General features: G+C 39.1%; 1 protein-coding gene across 6 annotated transcripts in view; it reads right to left on the minus strand.

The window, feature by feature from the left end:
* Positions 1-20,138, minus strand: part of TEAD1 (TEA domain transcription factor 1) — a 200,839-nt gene that overhangs the window by 113,108 nt on the left and 67,593 nt on the right. For 5 of the 6 annotated variants that reach the window (XM_025165523.2, XM_007426368.4, XM_007426367.4 and 2 more), the window contains exon 3: positions 9,113-9,366. The exons of the other annotated variant lie outside the window; for it this stretch is intronic. In XM_025165523.2, coding sequence (XP_025021291.1) covers positions 9,113-9,260 — 148 coding nt within the window. In that variant the 5' untranslated portion in view covers positions 9,261-9,366. The remainder of the gene's footprint in view (positions 1-9,112; positions 9,367-20,138) is intronic. 6 annotated transcript variants of the gene reach the window in all.

Consider the following 20,138-nt stretch of genomic DNA (forward strand, 5'->3'; position numbering starts at 1 on the left):
ATTCTGCATATGAATGAAGTTAAAATGACATTTCCTCAGTGTAATGCAAAATCTCTGAAAATTGGACAGAAGGAGCTGAATTTGATGGGCTGGGATGAGCCAGCAGAAGAAAAAGTTCAAAAATCTCAGCCTTTTGGCTAAGATCAAGCAGAGTGGAGTGTGTAGATTTGATGTAGCTGGGGGAAAAGATTCCAGGAAAAAAATCCCCAATGAATCCCTACAGCAGAAGCACGGGCAATGGCTTGGAATGCTGTCAACTGCTCCATTCAACCCCCCCCCTGATTGCTCCTGGTCATGTGACCCAGAGTGGAGCTATTATTAAGGAGTTGGAAAGAATTCCAGAAGCTACTCTCTGCATGTTTTCCCTAACTTTTTTTTTTTTTTTGGTAATCCAATGGAATGTTGGAAATAAATTATATTAAGGGGGTTCCAACTTTTTCCATCTATCTGTCGGGTTGATAATGCTCCCAAAACTGGACAAAACAGAGTCACATTTGGTGTGTGGGAGAGAAGCCAGCAAAAGAAAAACTGAGTTCATAAATAGGCTGGGTCAGTCTGGAGGCCATGGAGAAAAGGGGGAAAAAAAAAAAACTACTGTACTGAAAAATTCTCCCAATGCATCTAAATGGAAGGAGTAGCTGGGCAGTGACTTGGAAGGTTGGTGACTGCTTCATTGTAAGAATCTCTGCCTCCCTCCTGATCTTATGGGCTGGAGAGGAGTGTATGCAGCCCATCATGTGCTTCCCATCACACATATAAACATACATAGATACAACTTAAGGGGAAAGCAGGAACTAATATACAGACACAGATAGTCCTCACTTAAGGACAGTAATTGGGACTGGAATTTCTGTCGCTAAGTGATGTGGTCATAATGATCATGTCATGTGACTGCATCGCTTAGCAACAGAAATCCCAGCAGCCCCAGTTGCCATCGTTGAGCGAAGATTGTGGGTCATTAAGTGAGGACCTCCTTGCAACTTCCTGCTGGCTTCCAACAAGCAAAGCCAATAGGGAAGCCAGCAGGAAATCACAACTCCCAGGTGGCTCACAAGCAAGCTGGCGGGCTCGTAAGTGGCTGCTGTGGCACTGCACAAATGTGGCCAGGTGGGGGGTTGGCTCCTACTGGGTGTGGGAGGATGCACCACTGGCTCCCTTGGGGCTGCACAAGCGTATCTGGGTGGGCAGGTGTGCACTATGGAGTGCGAGCAGGGAAGGGTGCTTTGAACGGGCTCCTCAGGAGAAAAAGCAGCAGGAGCAGGAGCAATTTGCAACCTTCCCTGCCAGCTTCCCCACTGACTTTTCTTGTGAGAAGCCGGCAAGGAAGATTTCAAATGGTGATCATGTGACACAGGACACTGCAACTGTTCTAAGTATGAGCTGGTTGCCAAGCGCCTGGATCACGATCATGTGACCGTGGGGGTGCTAGGACAGCTAGAACTTTGAGGACTGGTTGTAAATGCCACTTATTCAGCACCTTTGAAAGGTCATTAACTGAGGACTACCTGTACATTACTTTGTTATATAAGAACTGTATTAAATTTCAGCAAAAGATAAAATATAAGGAAACAGAAACAGAAAGTTGTGTACCCTTCTAGGCATGCCACTTTATGTATAAGTTGTCCAAACTAAAACCACATTATGTAAAGAGAAGAAGGAATAACTGAGGAAGAGCCACAACCAAGACAACAGTCAGATTAAAAAAATCTGAGTCCGGACCACAATTCTAACCTGAGAAAGCGACTCAGATAAGACCCTCCCTAGTTCTCAAGAAGATAAAGGGAGAGGGGAAAAGCACATTCAGACTTGCAAGATTCTGTTATTATAATCTTATAATAAAAGTAGTATTAGCCTCCTTTACTTCAGTTTCCTAGCCTAGTGTACCTTGGAGGGCTGACACATGTGCACACACACAAGAGCTGCCTACATGCTCACATGCATGCACCATCAGTGAAGAAACTGAAGCTGAAAATAGGTTGGACATTTTAGCAACACAATGATCTGAAATATACCTTCAAATCAACCATGAAGTACTTACAGGAAAGAAAGTTAAAAGTTTTCCAGACTTGAATATTATTGAAAATCTGTGGGGAGATTTCAAACATGCAGTATGCAGGAGGCCTAAGAATATTTCCTGCCTTGAAGGGTTCTGCAAGGAAGAGTGAGAAAAGAATCCCTAGAAGCAGGAATAGAAAGATGCTGAGCTACAAGAAACATTTGGAAGCTATTATTTCTGCCAAAGGAGGTATTACAAAGCACTAGCTGAAAAGGTATCCAAACTTGTGAACCTGCCATATTCACTCTTTTCTTATTTTGAATCTGTAAACAACTGTACATAAATAGTGAGCATACATTCAAATTTGTAGAAAGATACTAGGTCTAACTTTGTATCCATGTAGTTGTGTCAGCTTTTGTTCCCCAGGGGTGCCTAAACTTTTGAAAGAACTATATTTGTTTTGCAATTTAATCTTCAGTCATTCTTTCTATATGAGCAAACCATCGCAGCATACTTTTGTTGTACTGGTTACTCACTTTTATGTTGACTCAAAATTCTTTCCACACTCATACATTCTTGAACCAATCACTTCTCGTTTTAGCACACATGCTTACGTGCCTCAGGGCCACTGCATTCATCTTTTATATTTCTCCCAACATATTCACTCCCAGTTCCACAAAGTGAGCAGAAGCATATTCTCCTAACACAGCTATTTTCTTTTCTTTTTCTTTTTGACAAACATTCATTCTCATTATCCACTGCCTGTCTATCAGCATCTGCTCGTCATAATTATCATTAACTAACATTTATGATCAAAACACCTACAACTGTTTTACCCATGCCCCTTTGACTCTTGATGAATCTCTCACCATTCTTCATATTTAGATGGTTTTGATATGAATCTCAGTGTATCCCTAACTCATACTCTGTTGACACATACAGATTGCCAATCAAATGAACAATAAGACAAAAATATGAAAAAGAAAAGTAACATTTACTTTTCTGTGCTGTAAAACGAGACTTGCTTTTTCTAAGGATAAGTGACAGCTGCGCTTTGACAACATCAAGAACATCTGTAGTCCTTGTTTTTACAACCTTGCTCAAATATAACCTATATCAGAGCAAAAACATGAACAGGCAAGTATTTTGGCAATAGTAACTTCATAGTTACTTCCCAAGAAGAAATTAATTATCAAGAAAAGTAGGCCAATGGTTTGATCTAGATACAAATGCAGACCAGCCAACATCTTTGATCTTCAATATACCAGTATAGCATATTTCAAAAAATAACAGCTTTTATAGATAACATCAAAGAAAAGCCACAGTTACATTCAAAGAAAGCTTTTAATAAATATTTCTCAAAATATGAAATAGTGTGGATAGAAGGTTTCAATATATAACAAAATCTTCATAAAGGTTCTATTAATTGTTCAATTTACAAACAGCTGCCATTCTCTTCATAAATTGCTAATTGCTTTTATTCATTACATGTGAATTGCTAGTATTTAAAGATCAGTTTCTACTCGGCTATATATGTACAGCAATAAAGGATAACAATATGAAAAAAATTCCACCATTTACTTTTTTGCCTCAGAAGTAGAAGTCTAAGCCACACCTTTTTAGGAAAATATTTAAAACCTCAGATATTAGCACCAGATGAGTTTGGGCAAGTGAGGGAAGCATTTTGTGTCAGCAATCTCTAATTTCATTTGGAATTAACCACAGACAAATCTGAGGGAAATTACTGCTACAATCTACAAATTGCTGCTTATAGTATCTACACGAGCCATTTTAGTGGATGATAATGTGTTTACCTTTTGACTCCTATGTTCAAATTTGTATCACATTTCTCCAATCAAAAGTCCTATGCATACATTACTTATATGTAAGTCAGTTTTGTGGTATAATAAGATGGGACCACGATTCTCATCCTGTCATGATACTCTCACGTCATGATAGATCCACCCTCTGACACTACAAATGAGCAGAATGCTTTATAACTGGCTAATATATGAACAGCCCCAAAATGTGTCATATTATCAACACAAGGAAGATGGGAACCAGATTATGAGTCAATCCTTCAAATATAGCATAGCAGTACTGCAGCCTACTGAAATCTGTCTCTGACACACTTCCATCTGCGCATCTAACACCAGAGAGAAAATGTACATGGGACTTTTCCACATACTTTTTTTTCCCCTTCCCAGGGCAGATGTGGAGGTATTGAAAGACAGTTTGGTGTAGTGGTTTAAGGTATCAGGATAGCAACCAGGAAACTCAGAGTTCTGGTCCCACCTGAGGCACGAAGCCAGCTGGGTCACTTTGGGCCAGTCCCTCCCTCTCACCCCTAGGAAGAAGGCAATGGCAAATCACTTCCAAAAATCTTGCCAACAAAACTGCAGGGACTTGTCCGTGCAGCTGTCAAGATTGACTCAAAGGCGCATGCTCACACACACACATACTACATTGCATTAGTCCAAAATCCCATGAATACTGGAAGCTAACTTCTTCTATATTATACAGCTGCTACAAATAATTTCTCCATTCCACTCCCTATTGAATCATGTCTCCCAAATTAAACAATAGAGCAGGCCTGCACAACTTGTAGAGAGGAAAGGGCCACATTGGTAAATTAAAAATAACTGCAAGTTGCAAAGGAATACCGTGCATGCCAATCAGCTGTTCGGCAGCTACTGGTGCAGCAACAGCAGTGTTGGAGCTGGTGGCTGCAGCAAGACATGGATGCCTTAGAGGCACTTAGCAGTGCATCTTTTGGGGTAGTGGCAGCACTGAATGTATTGACTTTTTAAAAAATACTAGCGGTCCGCACGTTGTGCAGGCCTGCAATAGAGGATGCTAGAATAGTGCTCAGTATTAAATGTGACCAGAAATGCTGCTCAACCAGTTTAGAATGGCTTGACTTAATTGAGAATTTTGCTTCTGGGCAGAAAATACAGAATAAGACAGAGTTGGGTGTATGTGAAGAGATCACCTGTACTATTCTCAAAGCACTGTCCCCATACCTGATACAGACTCACACCTGCAACCAGAAGGCTTGCCTCCAGATCCCATGATGATACCAAAGCTGGCAACTCTACATATATTTATGAAGAATGGCTCAAATTATTAAAGTTGTGCATCACGGGGAAAAGTAGCTATTATTGTTATCACATTTTCTAGCAGTTCCAGCAATGGAGATGGGCACCAGTTTCCCATGTATACAAGAGAAAAGATACTGACCATAAATAAATTCTTATTCATACTAGGAATCATAAAATCATAGAATATAAGGTTTGGAAGGGACCCTGGATATGATCCAGTCCAACCCATTGCCCAGTGCAGGAATTTATCACGACACTATTCCCAACAGATGGCCATCTAGCATCTGATTAAACATCTCCAGTGATTGAGAATCCAGTAAGTTCCCAAGGTAGCGTGTTCCACTGTTGACTAGTTCCTACATTAGGATTTTTTTTCCTGATTTCCAACTAAAATCTATTTTCTTTTAATAAAAACCCATTGCTTCTTGTCCTATTTCTGGAACAATTCTGAATAATTCTGCCCTGGTTTCTATATGACAGTACTTCAGATACTTGAAAAGAACTACAGGTAGTCCTCAGTTAACGACCACTTATTCAGTGACTGTTCAAAGTTCTGACGGCACTGTTGCAGCCACTGCAGGGTCTCCACAGTCATGTGATTGCCATTTGTGACCTTCACTGCCAGCTTCCAATAAACAAAGTCAGTGGGGAATCCAGCAGGAGGTCACAGATGGGATCACCATGCTTAATGACCATATGGGATTCACTTAACAACCACAATTGGAACTGCCTGAACTGCTGTTGTAAGTTGGTGTGGTCTTGTGATGTCATACTTCATGACCAGGCTGTTTAACAATAGAATTTCTGGTCCAAATTGCTGTTGTTAACCAAAGAATACCTATACCATGATCCCCCATGGTTATATCTTCTCTAGGCTAAATTTACTCAGCACCTCCAACCATTCCACATTAGTTTTTTCTTCCGAGTTTCTTATCATCTTAGTTGTTCTAATCTGGATACACTCCAGTTTCTTAATGTATTTTCTAAATTGTGGTGCCCAGAACAGGATGCAATATTCTAGGTATGATCTGGCCAATGGAGAATGGAAAGGAATAACTTTTGATCTTGACACTATATTTTTGTTGATGCAGCCTAGGACTGTGTGTGTGTGTGTGTGTTTTAATAGCTATATCATATCATTGGCTCTTGTTCAGCTTGTGATCTACCAAGACAGCCAGGCCCTTTTTGCATGTATTGCTACACAGTATGGCTACTGCCGTTCTATTTCCTTTGATTTTTCCAACCTACAAATGTATGAGTTTTGCATCTGTCCCTGTTGAAATTCATCCTGTTGGTTTCTACCCACTGTTCCAGCTTGTCAATATTCTCCTGACTATTGATACAGTTGTTTACCATTGCTCCATCTTTATATTGTGGCCAAATGTCATAATCATGTTTTCCACTCCAGCACAAACCTAGAATGGAGCCCTGTGAAATGCCACTCAAAGATTTATAGGAACATCCTCAACTCCACCAAGAGAGACCAAAGTTCTCTAGACCTCTTCACCCTCCAAAATAAATACACACACTAACATGCACAGGGAGAAAAAAATTGCTACCCAATCCTTCACAATTTGCTACAGACTGCAACTCACTCAAAGACTGTTTCAATTCAAAAATTAACTGGCGTGATTTTTTTAATAGTTCATGGGTGACTGTGAAATTACACTGCACCTTCATCTCTGAAAACTTTATACTGTCATACCTCTTCCAATAACATGCTGTCCAAAAGTATCTTGTTTATTACTATTATTCTATGTGGCATCTGGAATAAATACAATGTATTTATATTAAAGTCCAAGGAGAACAATTTTATTATTAGGACGGTAGGACTCTATTATAAAACTGTAAATTCTCAAATTCCACAAGTACTGCACAGCCTGAATTTTAAAGAAATTTTATCCAGTGAGAAAGAGGACATACATTCTAATAATAGAATTATCTTCATTTTCCTAGAATATTTTTATTGCCTTAAAAAAAATTGAAATTCACCTACAACCTGAAAATATATTTGAGACCTCATAAAATGACAAATCAGGTAATAAGAATGGATTTTGGAAACCAGATTATAGCACTAGATTAAAAAATCCTGTTACCATTGTACAGCACCCTTATGGAGCTGTCTTCCATGACTTATTTTTTTAAGAAAAACTTTATTTCAGTGGGGTTTTTTTTTATTGTTTACTGTCAAGAACTGTTTTCTGATCCAACTGCTAGTAAAAATAGTAGCACAGGGAAAAAGCGCTTCATATGCCCATGCTCAGAAAACTAGGAAAAATAATGCTGTATGTGTATCACTAATCCATCAAAAGACATTATCATAGAAAAGAAATATTTTTAAAAGTTCATTTGTAACAGCCAGGCACTGAACAGTGTTTCAATTATACATGCACACTTTTGTACCTACTTCTCCATGTGCTTCTTTAGGGAATGTAAAATAATTTTCCCCAATTATCCGAAACCCCCAGTACGAAATGGTTAAACAAAAAAAGGTGGAAATGGATCCAGGGAAGCCAAGGGAGGCTGAAAACCTCTCGTGCTTGATATAAATTGGTGAGGGGGGAGGGAGGGAGGGGGGGAGGGGGTGGGAGAAAAACCAATTGAGCCGGGAAAGAGCGGTCTAGAAAGTTTCTGCCAACAGCAGCTGAGATGCTTCATCACCAGCCTATTTTCCAGACATTATGTTTCATTTGGCTTCCAGGGTCACATGACAGCTGCAAACTAATGCCTTGAGGTCTGTTTCTGCCTCTCTGTGACACTGACAGGCTGTGAGAGACTCCAACCCCGCAGAAAGAATGTTCCCCCCTTTTTCCATTACATCATCCGACCCGTCCTGGGGGAGAAGGGAGAGATTCACAGCTGGTGGCAGCTGCAGTACCATCTGCTTTAGTTTGCTTGGCAGATTCCTACTGAACCTCTTCTGGGGAAGCACGCCTGTGTCTCAACACAAAACACCCCATTGTGCGAAAAGATATTTGCAGATTGTGGAGGAGTAAGTTCTTCACTAAATGGTCAGAAACGGAGGCACCAGGTAAGGATTTCTGATCTCACGAAAAAAGCCTACTGCACAAAAGACAACATTGCTAAACATGCCATGCTTCTGGGAGAATCAAGAGTGGCGCCATAACCTGCCATCTGCTTGCCACAATGCCGGGATGAAAAAACTACAGTCAGCAATAATTTTGAAAAGGGCGTGGGGGCGGGGGAGAGAGAAAGGGAAGGGAAACGCAGCTTAAGCCTTCAAAGTCAGAGATTAGCTGGAGCAACTTGGAAAGAACTAAAACTAGAAATAACTTAGGCCTATGCGGAAAAAACTTCAAATATATTTATTAATACTGTCAGCACATCTGATAATTTATGGGAGCCCCAGCTGGAAGGGAAGACTTTGCAGTCACTCACTGACATGGGACTGTGTTAGTCAGAGAACTTCACCATAAACTAATAGCAGGAAAGGTTTTTATCTACCTCCTTGTTCGTTGTGATATATATTGCCAACCACGAAGCTGGATTTCAGTTGTAAAAAGTGCTTTCCTATTCAGTAAGCATGAATACTGCTTGCTTGTCTCTTAGTCATGTTACACTCTTGGAATACGTTTAAAACTTTTGTGGAAGACTTCAGAACTAATGCAAACTTTCTACTTATCACTACACAACACATTCAATTTTTTTTTTTTTTAGCCCAGTCACAGAACAATAAGAAGTGGGAGAAAATGTGGAATGGTGCACAGGCATGAGTGATCAACAGTCGGCTGTGCTATTGCCATAATTCATTTGTTAAAAAAGCTACCTCCTTGCCATAAAAAGGCTGGGATTTTGGAGTATATGCACAATAGGTCCCACCGCAAATGAGTTGTTTAGGTTCTCATATAAACAACAGACAAGACCTCTAATTTTCAGGAACACTCCTATGAACTCCCACCACTTTAGAAGCCTCTCTCTTCTCTACAAAAGTAAAGAAGCTTCAGGCAATCTTTACTGCACTGTTTTCAAAAAGGGCTGGGTTTGTGTGACTTACCATACATTTTGCCTTCATCAGACAATATGATTTTCCTCCTCCCACAAGGGGGATATATAGCTAGGGCCTCCTGAAAGCTCTGCTCAATATCTGGACTCCAGACCCCTTCTGCGTCATTGTCAATAGGTTTATCGGCAGAATCACTCATTCTCTCAATGTCCTCGGCAGGACTCTCGCTGCCGCTCCAGCTGCTGGGCTCAATGATGGTGGCTGGTTTCTCCAAGCCTTAGCCTGGACACTTTAAGAGAATAAACCTAAAAATAACAAAGAACAGTTTCAGATGAATTTTTCTTGGTTAGTTTTAACAACTGATACAACAAAAGCACAAGTTGTACTTAGAGATGCAGAGAACTAAAGAAAAGGAGTCAAGTTCTACTCTCCTTAAAGCAACAGGGAGACTAGTACCTATTATTTTTACCTGAAACTAACAAGAACTGTAATCTAGTTATCAATACACCTAACACTTTGGAATACACTGGTTACACTGACTTAGTAACTATAATGAGTTTTAAAAGTGTAAATCCAATCCCTTATTAGAACAATGGAAATATTTCTGTTTGAAAATGGGAATTTTGTTCTTTTAATTCATCTCAGGTGGCCAAGGGATTTTGACACAGGTGGAAAACCAGTATATTGCACGCTCTTTATTTTACCTCTGAATGGCATAGTTTGTGACTGAAGAAACAAAGTGACTAAACCTGTAAAAATAAATCACATAAGGCAAACAAAGGATAACTAGACCAGATTTTATATCTTATCAGCTATGGCACAAGAGATGGCTCTTGCTTCAGATGTGTGGTCAATTTATTAAGAAATAATCTAATATGACAGCACCTGCTAAGTCCACTGGACTCACAGACATTTCATTGTCTCTCTTGTATTTGTGGAAAATCTACTGCTGATACAAAGGTGTGCTCTAGGCAAAAATCTGCTGCACCAGTAGGGCTTCACAGTGGTAAGCCTACTGAAGATGGTGCAGAAGCACCAGGAATGAATTTATCTCAACCTGCTGAAGCATTGCGGATTCTTATTAGGGACAAAACATACATGGATAGACTAAGACTAATGTAAAAGACAGCTTCCAGAAATGTTTACTCCAATTTTCACATCCTTTTGGGGGGGGGGGGAATCCAGATGAAAGATCTAAGAAGTAGGAAAGGTTTTTTTTTCCTCTTTTTTCAGAATACAGAGGACAATATGAAAAACAGACCAAATCATTTGTTTAACACTGCTGCGTATTATGAATTAACCCTCTGCAAGTGATTTAGATTTGCCTCAATCAAGAGACGTGCCCTGGAGAAACATAATTCTCATTGAAGCAGAGATAAATCGATTTGCTCCAATGAAGCTCTTTGTGTTCTCTTGGCATTTCAATTCCCTACCTGCCATTTGCCAATGTCAGAAGCAGTTTCCATGTGCCTGTCCCAAAACCTCTTTGGGCTTTGGCAAAGGCAGACCAAAGAAGGTGGAGCGTGTGTCGAGGAGGTAAGCTGCGAGGGGCTGCGAAGCAGAGCAAAAGTTGCAGCCCAGCACAAACTCCTCTTGGGTGAGAACTCAGCAACAAACTCCTACATGGGCCAAAGGATGCCTCATGTACCCAACACTACTGGCCACAGAAAGCCTACTGGGTACAAATAAGTTCTCTGGCACTGAACAGAGCTTTAAACAAATTCCGTATTTGTGCGAATGCTGATATTTTACAGATGCAAACATCCTGTTGTGCAACAAATAAATAGCTTCCGTTTATTTCCAGAGAACTTGGTGATTAATCGCTTCAAGCTCAGCTCAATGTATGAAGAGCCCATTCTGCAAGTTGCATTTTAATCCAGAGTGATTCACCGTTATTGTGCAAAAGTAACCTTTGTATCATCTAGTTTTTAAATGTCAATTACACTTTTCTGAGTGAAAAGTCAATATTAAAATGTTTCTATGTTAAGTTTCGGGGAGCTTTTTTTAAAAGTATAACTAAAGCGACTAAGTACACAACTCAAACCAGGTGGATAACATAGCTGAGTATTTTTAATACCAATTCGCATGTGCAAGATCATAATGTACCTGCATATTAATTGAATTGAGATTCCAAAACTGGAGAAAGCATTACTTTCAAACACAGATCTAATCTAGCTTCAGCTAGTTAATTTGCACAAGAGTGCTTTTGATCTCATAGTAAAAACCTGACAGTCTTTAAAACAAACAATTTAAAACAATTTTTTTCATTTACTGTGCAATCCAAATATTTTCAGAGCATCTAATGTCTGATGTTTTCATTCTCTACAGTCTCCTACCTCTGATTTGGCTTTTTTTCCCCTTTTCCTTTCTAATATTTTCCCTGAAATATTTGGGTTCCTAGAGGTGCAGGCAAAATATTTGTCCCCATTGCAAACAGATCCACTCCATTCTCTATCATTTCTTTTGTATATGTTGCAAACTGGACCTTTATGAGAATTTGGGCTCTCACTTCTACATTCACTTCAGTCGCTGGATTGGATCTGTAATAAGCCACACTTTAATCACATGCAAATCACTGAGGCCTGGCTTGCTAATAATTAACTTATCCTATTTATTCTAACACGAGTTAGTGGATATGTAACCTATTGTTAGCCAGGCAGGTCGAACTAGCTGGTAAAAATAGCTCAATTCCCATTGTTTGCAGTCAGAAAGGACAGAAAGACATTTTGTCGTCCACATCACCTTTGGTACGCCTGGGAAAATAACGTATCATTTTTATCTGCCTTAATTCTTTGAAAAACCTATAACATGGGGCAGAGGAGCTTTATAGACCATCATATTGCTGAAAACTGTGTTCAGGTTCTTTATAGGTAACTAGAAAGTGCTTCAATCACTCCCAGAACTGAGGCATTCTTCCAGAAGGAAATTCTATTTTTTATACTGAAAGTTTATGCAAGCTGGGTTGTTCTGAATATTCCTGTTAAATTTCCTTACATTTCAAATGCAGAGAGGTAAGTTCAGTAAAGCATAACTAAAAGTTACATTTTCTAATGTTCTCACCTGAACAAATACTTTATTTAATTGATTACGGCTTCAACATATACAAATCAGTGTCTCTTGTGACCTGATCTTATTACCTGATGCTACATGTGCTATCAAATAGACAGGCTCTGTCTGCAGAGTAACATGTATTTGCAAATCACTGTGGCAAACACTTGGCAAAGATGTAAAGCAATATTTAACCTGATGAAGAAAATTATTTCCAAAGAATTAATAAAAGCTATCGAGTACAGATTATTATATGATTTATTAATTATTTAACAGAGCCCAGTTCCTGACTCTTGCTTTGTTAAAAATCCTTAACTGTGGTCTCGCCAACAATTAGTTAAAAGCAGTATTAATAAATTAGAATATTGTTCAATTTAAATGTAAAATTTGCCATTTTTATCTTTAGGTCTGACTAATTTTTTTGAGCACTCTGCACTGGGATGCCATTCATTCTGGGGGAAACCCACAGGTTTGAACAAAACCAAGAAATGCCTTTTCGTTCCTGTCAAATAGAATCAAAAATGATGTCAGATTTTAGATAAATGGCTTCACAACAAGCCTCTTATTTTAAGGGTCCAGAGAAACAAATCAGAATAAATCATTTTTAGTTGCCTTTTCAGTACATGGCTTAAGGAATTATTTTGCACACACGCCTCTATTGTACCATTAGACAGAGAAAAGGAAAGCTATGTAATTGATTTAAAAACTGTGTTTTGCCTAAAAATTGAATCTCTTAAGAGCTGGATTTTATATTTTTAAAAAAGAAGAAACAACATTTACTTCTTCTTCATTCCAGCAACCTTCATGGGATCCATGTCTGCAGTTTACTCCCTTAATTCATCTAAAACTATAACTGATAAGAGTCATGGCTTGAATAACAATCATATTTATTTCCCTCTCATCTGTTTTTCTGTAAATTGAGCCAATGCTGCTCAAGCACATGAGGTTCTTGTTACAATTCTGAAAGAAGCAGAAGAGTCTAGAACACGCAAACGCCTATATATGAAAACGGCAAACTTCATTAGCACTGACGGAAGTTCTGATACACTCCAGGGGCATTTCTGAATGCTGCATCCTTGTTCCCACAGTTCTGTCAATTGCTTCCAAGGATAATTCTAGCCAATGCGATTAAATCATTTTAAACGTCAATGCTGCATTCCAGTTTGCAGTTTCTTCTTCAACAGAATTAAAACATGACAATAATGGATCAAATAATACATTCTACACAGTGTTTTCCTTATATAGTCTTCACAGACTTCTTCCAATAGTTTCTGGCTGTAGTACATTTCTATTATGTGGAATTTTTTAAAAAGTTTCCTTCAGTACACCAGAGAACTTAAAAGGGTTCTTTTCATTTTTTTCCCCTTCTTGTTTGTTTAAATAATTTTCAACATGGCCAACTAGCTAGGAATTTGGGGAGTTGTAGGCCCAAAACATCTGGAAAGTGCCAGGTTGGGGAAGGACTCAAGTTGCCAAATTCCAGATTTGATTTGCATTTAGGAAATATTTTCCACTGACTCTAAAATACTCCTGCACTTTGAAATTCATGACATGAACAAATGTAGAGCAGATAATTCATATGAGATAGTCTATGTGAGATATATTTGAAGGACTGTATTACATTTTCAAGGCGAACATTTAGGCTCTCAAGGGCTGCAAAAAGGCCCTTGAAGAAAACCCTACACTCTTCTTCTTCTTCCTCATCACTTCCTTGTAAATATTTAGCATACTTTTCTCAAGGAGGTGAGGAAAAAATGTCTCTTCTATTATAGTTGGTAATTGCCATGGCAGAATGAGATGAAGTGATTATATCACAATGCATATGGCTAAAGAGAACATAGTTCAGAGATTTACTCTTTCCTCCAACACGTCATGATGATCCTCTACTATCCTTGAAGAATAAAATGTGCATTTTTGTAGTCTTTATTCCTACTCTTGTTCTTATCTTACAAATGGAGGGTGGTGATGACATGCAACAGAGTTATGTGGATCACAACTAAAGAGATCCCCAAAGGGGCAGTAAGCAGTTATCTGTCTTCCTGTGGGGCCAGAACATAATGCTTGCTCCTGTAATTGTATAATGAATATGTTGTGATCAAAATGAACAAATGGGTTTATTAGGAATGCACTTTTGGCCATGAGTCTTAAATAGATTCTAGAGAGCAGAATTATTAGGGGGCACAAAATACAGTCTCAGATGAGGTACCCCAAAACCAGCAATTTTGGCCCACAATGGAGGCTCTTGCATTTGGTTGTGATAATGTTGTGATACATAAGGAGGCTGAAAATAAAATACTACCATGGATTAATAAATATACATGAGTATTCCTGAAATGGTTGGCTTTTGACCATTTTTCCTAAGCATGCAGGAGCGTGGTTTTCTGAATGACTATGCATTGTGCGACTGTAAAAATCCTAGAGAAGAGCCATAAAGGTGATGACAACCACCTACTATGCTTGTCACAGTTGGGTTGGGAAGTCACAAAAAACTGTGTAGAACAGCTGCATGAAACACATATTAGAAAAGGCAACTTATGGCATTTGGCCAGGAAAAGTTTTTGGAAAGTGTAATGTCAGTTGGACCTACCATTGTCCACTCTGAACAGGTGCACGGATCCAGAGCAGAAAAGGTGGGGTTGGTGAAAAAATCAGTACAGAAGAATTAAAAAGACGTTACATTGATTTTGCCACATATTCAAGGGACATTTTACTGGCACTATAAACAGGGCTGAGAAGAGGATTGCCAAGGGACATAAAGTTAAAAAATGCAAAGAACGACTCAAAACTTTCTAGGCAAAGAAGACCTTCATGCCACAGACAAGAATCTACCACTTCGCCAGCAGCTGGGAAAGACAAAGTAATTTGACGAAAGAGGGTTCTAGGGACAAGTGATCCTGTCTAAACTGTGTACTTTCCTGTACATTTGAAAGCACAAACTATGGTTTAGTGCTGAAATATAATTGATGCAAAATTAGTAGATATGATCTTTGAACTCACCCACAAACTGCGCCCTGGGCTATATCTCCCTAGCAAGACAAGAAAACTAGATTCTGCTGCTAGCAGCTGTCCACAAATCCCAATCTACGCTTTGCACATGGGTGGAAAAGCCTTCCAGCAGCAGGTGCAAAGAGGTGCAAAAGCTCAGTCTTACACTTGATAGCTATATAAGCCTTCTGGCAGCCTGCCAACCAAGTGGGTCAGCCATGCTTTGAACCTGCCAGCTGTATTCAATATTTCAAGAACAGGTTGCTACAGCAGCCTTTCGGCAAGTTATTTATTTCCACAACAATAGGATAACCAAGCCAGACCTCTACATACCCTCTACATACCCTCATTAAAAAGCACAGTTAAAGAAAACAGAATAGATTCGACCCATATCCTAACACTTCCAGCCCCCACAGTGTTTTGTGGTATACAAAGAAAACCAAATGTATCGCTCTTGTAAAGCTAAGGAAAAATATACAATCTGTATATATGTTTAATAATTTAAGGGTCACTACTGGCAATGTAGTAATATGCATTAAAGCTATGCAATGCTTTGGAACTGATTTGGAAACAGCGCTTTGGAACGTACAAGAGTTCATATGGAGCATCTGTTTGTCTCATTAAAGGAGATGTGTCTTTTCCCACAATCATGCAGTTGTTGCAGGTAGAACTGTTGATATATTACCATTGAATACAATAAAAATACTAGATCAAAAATGTTTTATCTGCTGAGAATATTTTATGTACAGCTTTTTGTGCTAGCTGAATCTCTGTGCATTTAATTTTAAGCCATATCTGAGCTCTTAAATTCATGTTAAAACTTTAACAGCTTTTCTTTGGCCCACGTGAGCAGAAACTATGCCCTAGACCAGTGTTTCCCAATCTTAGCAACTTTAAGATGTCTGGACTTCAAGTCCCAGAATTCCCCAGCCAGCATCTTGAAGTCCAGACATCTTAAAGTTGTTCAGGTTGAGAAACACTGCCCTAGATCATACTCAATCCTCCATTAAATCTAGTTCAGCAACTTCAAACTGCTACCTTCCTATTGTGTTGTTGGGGTTGCAACTCCAGGAATTTCCAGATTGGGTAAGAATTCTGGGAGTTGTAGTCCTGGAGGGTGCCACTTGGGAAAGGCAGGTCTAGACATTGCAGGCCAAAACAAAACAAACAGCAGCACTATGTAAGCTATTTCCTTTCCATAAATCTGCACGCAATTACTGATCGTCGAGTTGTGGGCCTCCTGATAATTCTTCAAAGAACCATAGGAATCTTCCAGAAGATACGATGAAGTCCATAGCATTAGAAAAGCTCCAGGCATTTCGCCGTCCACCTAAAGCCTTTTTTTGCACCCTGGAAATGTAAGATCATACTGCTAAAAATTGGTGGCAGACCAACAAATATTAGAAGCCTGTTTTCGCATAGGCTTTTCTCAGTGAGAAAAAGGAGGAAGGCACATGAGCCATTAGAACAACATGACACACCTAAATATGTGAAAACAAAATCCCTCAACAAAAAAATATCAAAAACATCAAACACATATGAGATATCATGTATCATTGTTCCATCCTGTGCCCTCTGGTGCATAGAAAAAAAAAATACAGAAAGAAAGAATGGCAAATGGCTTCAATATGGTTTTCCACCCTGGCTCTGCAGCACCTGAATGCTTTTGTAATCTGGAATTTTGTCTTTAGTAAGGTCATCTTATATGCAAAGAGACACTTAAAAAAACATTTAGAGAACAAAGCCAATAAAAAAAGATTAGGCATTATTAGAGTGTAATTACCTACCAAATTTAATTAAGTCTTACTTGGTTAGCTGTACCACCAAAAAGAGAGAGAGAGAGGGACATTCATTGATCAGGAAATAACATCATCTTCATTAGCTGCAAAGGTACAGTCCGCTAATGATGTGCTCCTAGGAGATGAGAGGGTGAATTCATGCTTTCAGCAGTGAAAAGATTGCCTCCAAAAATCCACTGCTATTAAATTCTATGCCTCTTGTTCTCTTTTACTTTATCCTGCATTTTCTTCTGCAAAAACTCACCAAGAACAAAGTGACAAAGGCACAAATACATAATGTGTAGTACTAGCAAAATCTCTCACAATCTTGTACCCTCAGCATGTAGATATTCAAACCATGGGTAATCACAGAGAAAATTCTAGTATTATACCCCCATCAGGAACATTGATTTACTTGAACAACTGCCTTACCGAGAAACCATCTCATAGTGCTGTGATTTTTAAGTGCTGTTTTTAAGAATCTCCCCTTTTACAAACAACAAACAACAATATTCACCAAACCCAATATCATAGTTTATGTATTCAGCCTACATTTCCCTTGCAGTTATCACTTGTCAGTGAAGCACCCTCTGTCACCAGCTCAGATTTATGTGGGCAGTCTTGTTTCATCTCCTCATTGCTTATGTAGTTTAGCTCTGTTTTTAAGGTATCAGCTTACTATAAAAATAACTCTGTTGGCATTCACCAGGATTGTGAAACCTTGGCGACTCAGAGAAAAGAGACAACACAAAGGCATGGCAATAAATAAATAAATGAAGCAGCAAAGGAAAGGACCAAGGGGTTCCAAAAATCAGCTGAAGACCAAGAACCAGGGGCTCCTTGATTAAATTTCTACTCATCTAATTCTAAGGCTCTTAGATGCTGCTTTTTCTTAGTACTATCCCACATGGCTGTGATACAAATGCAACTCCTGCAACCAGCTGTGCAGGTCGTTCTGCAGCACTCAAGCACATACAACAACCATGTTGAATAAGACAAGTGACGTCTCTCTGTACAGTATGAATTAGAGAGGAGAAGGCTTGAACATATTCACAATTATAACATCAGTAATTGTCAAGATGGAGAGATGCTGCCAATAGTTTGTGCAGCTCCTTCCAAATATTAAAAGTACCTCTTCCTTAAACAGGTTCTAAGCGAGATGGAGTAATATGTGTAAATGTGTCCTCCTCTAACACTTCATCCTCACATCCCTTGAATGCAGCACAGGACACCCCAGTAACCTTTTATATTCCATGTTCTCATGACACTGCCTTCATCTCATCTCCAGAGCAGAGCTGAGACAACTGAAAAGATGTATTTAACTGTTTCAGTTTTCAAGTAGTGTTCTCCCTCTCCTCCCAATACAATTTTTGCCATGGACACAATCTATTGTATTTCAACAAGAATGTGGTTGGTGATATGGACAAAGGTTGGGATCTACCCAGTCCCTAATGGCCAGATAATGTTGCTGCAGGCATGCCTCCTCCCCTCCAGTTGCTGGGCGCTACCCTCCATAGCAATTTGGGTTTGGGCTGCAGGACAGATTGGAAACCTGGCTTCCATAGAGTCATCTCCCTGCATAATATCTGACCAGAAATTTCTGCAGTGCTTGCCAGGTCTATGTGGGTTCCTTATTTGCAAACATTTACACTTTTTCAAAAGAGCGCTCAACTTAAAAAAAAAAAAGTTTAATGCAATTGATAGTTGTTTTTCCCATCAGAAGGTGATATTTGATGGGACGGGAATTGAAGCTGGGGAATCCACTAATCATTTTCCTTAACTGTTCCACATTAAACCAGTATGGTCAGCACCATTTGCCAGCATGAGAAGCCATGTACTGTATTTGGCATTAAACTTTTCTGCTAGCTCACAGACTGGAGGAAAACACTGGCTGACTGGTTGAGCCCTGGGACAAGAGTGATTGCACCACACAGGCTTAGCTAGCATTAGAAAAAGGGAAGAGTTTAAAATTAACAAGCAACTAATTGAACAATTCGTAAATTGTTCACAAGAAGACAGAAACAATTTAACAGGGACCTGCAGCTTCTGAAGGATTAGAGAAAAATAGGCAGTCTAGGAAAATGTGGATTTCCTTCAGATTATCAACCAAATAATCAGAAATGGAAGAGGAATTCCATCTTTGCACATTCCAGGATGATTTGCCTGCAACTCATAGACTGACTACTGTATAATTCAGAATACAGCTGCCCCTTGAATTCAGCACTTCTCCAAATGAAGCATCAGTCTCAGCTCAATAATTCTATATTTTCTAGTATCTACTTTGAAAAAAACATTTCAAAATGTGTATCTTGAGAGGAAGTGTGCATCTAATTGCAATTTTTATTTAGACTTTAAAAAGTTGCAGGTATCATTGAGACAAAACAGTAGAACACACCTATAAATGAACAGATGAGAAAGTGGAAATCACTGCATGAGACTTGACCAGACAAAGGAGCTACTGATCCAGTGACAGTGAAATTAATGCTAAATATAGCTCTATTAATATGGACTTGAACTAATACATTCTGAAAAGGATACATTCTATTTTCAGTGATTCTATAAATAGATGTGATATCTTTGGGAACAGGACTTTTGTTTCAATCAAGAAACAGTGAACTTCTGATCAAGAGCTATGGTTTGTCATTATCAAATAGAAATAAGTTTCCAATCTGAAGAGCTAACTGGTATTGAGAGAAAGTGACTGAAATAGAGAAAGTGTTAAGAGTTTCTCTTAACTAGGAATGCATGTTTGAATTAGGAAAGGTTGTTGGTTGTGACAACAGAGACGATAGTTTGGCTACTGTTACAGAGACCTTTGGATGAGGTGGACTTTTTAAAAAAACAGGATTCAGATCTGGGTGTGGGATTGAAATCACATTGGTCACACTTATAGATGATCTTTGGCAGTAGCGACATAGGGAGAGGATGATTCTGTAGTCCTTTGAACTTCTGGACTTTTCATACCACTGACTATGGTGTTCTCTGGACTAAATACAATGGTAGGGGAGGGGGGAGCACTTTTCTTCAGTGGTTCTCCTCATTCCCAAGGAGCCAGTTCCAAATGGTAGTAGTGAGAGAGGTCAAATCCTCAGGCACTTAGTTATGGAGTGCTAAAGGGCTTAGTCCTCTGCCCCCTGCTATTTAACATATACACAAAGCTGCTGGGAGATGTCATTGCTGGCACAAACTGAAAGATCAACATGCAGATGACATCCACTTGTATATACATGTTTAGTCTGGGCTGAGTACAAGGTCCTGGAGGCCAC

Source organism: Python bivittatus, unplaced genomic scaffold, assembly GCF_059951505.1.
Source record: "Python bivittatus isolate LINGU-HERP-01145 unplaced genomic scaffold, Pbiv_v1 ctg000480_np1212, whole genome shotgun sequence".
Lineage (NCBI taxonomy): Eukaryota > Metazoa > Chordata > Lepidosauria > Squamata > Pythonidae > Python > Python bivittatus.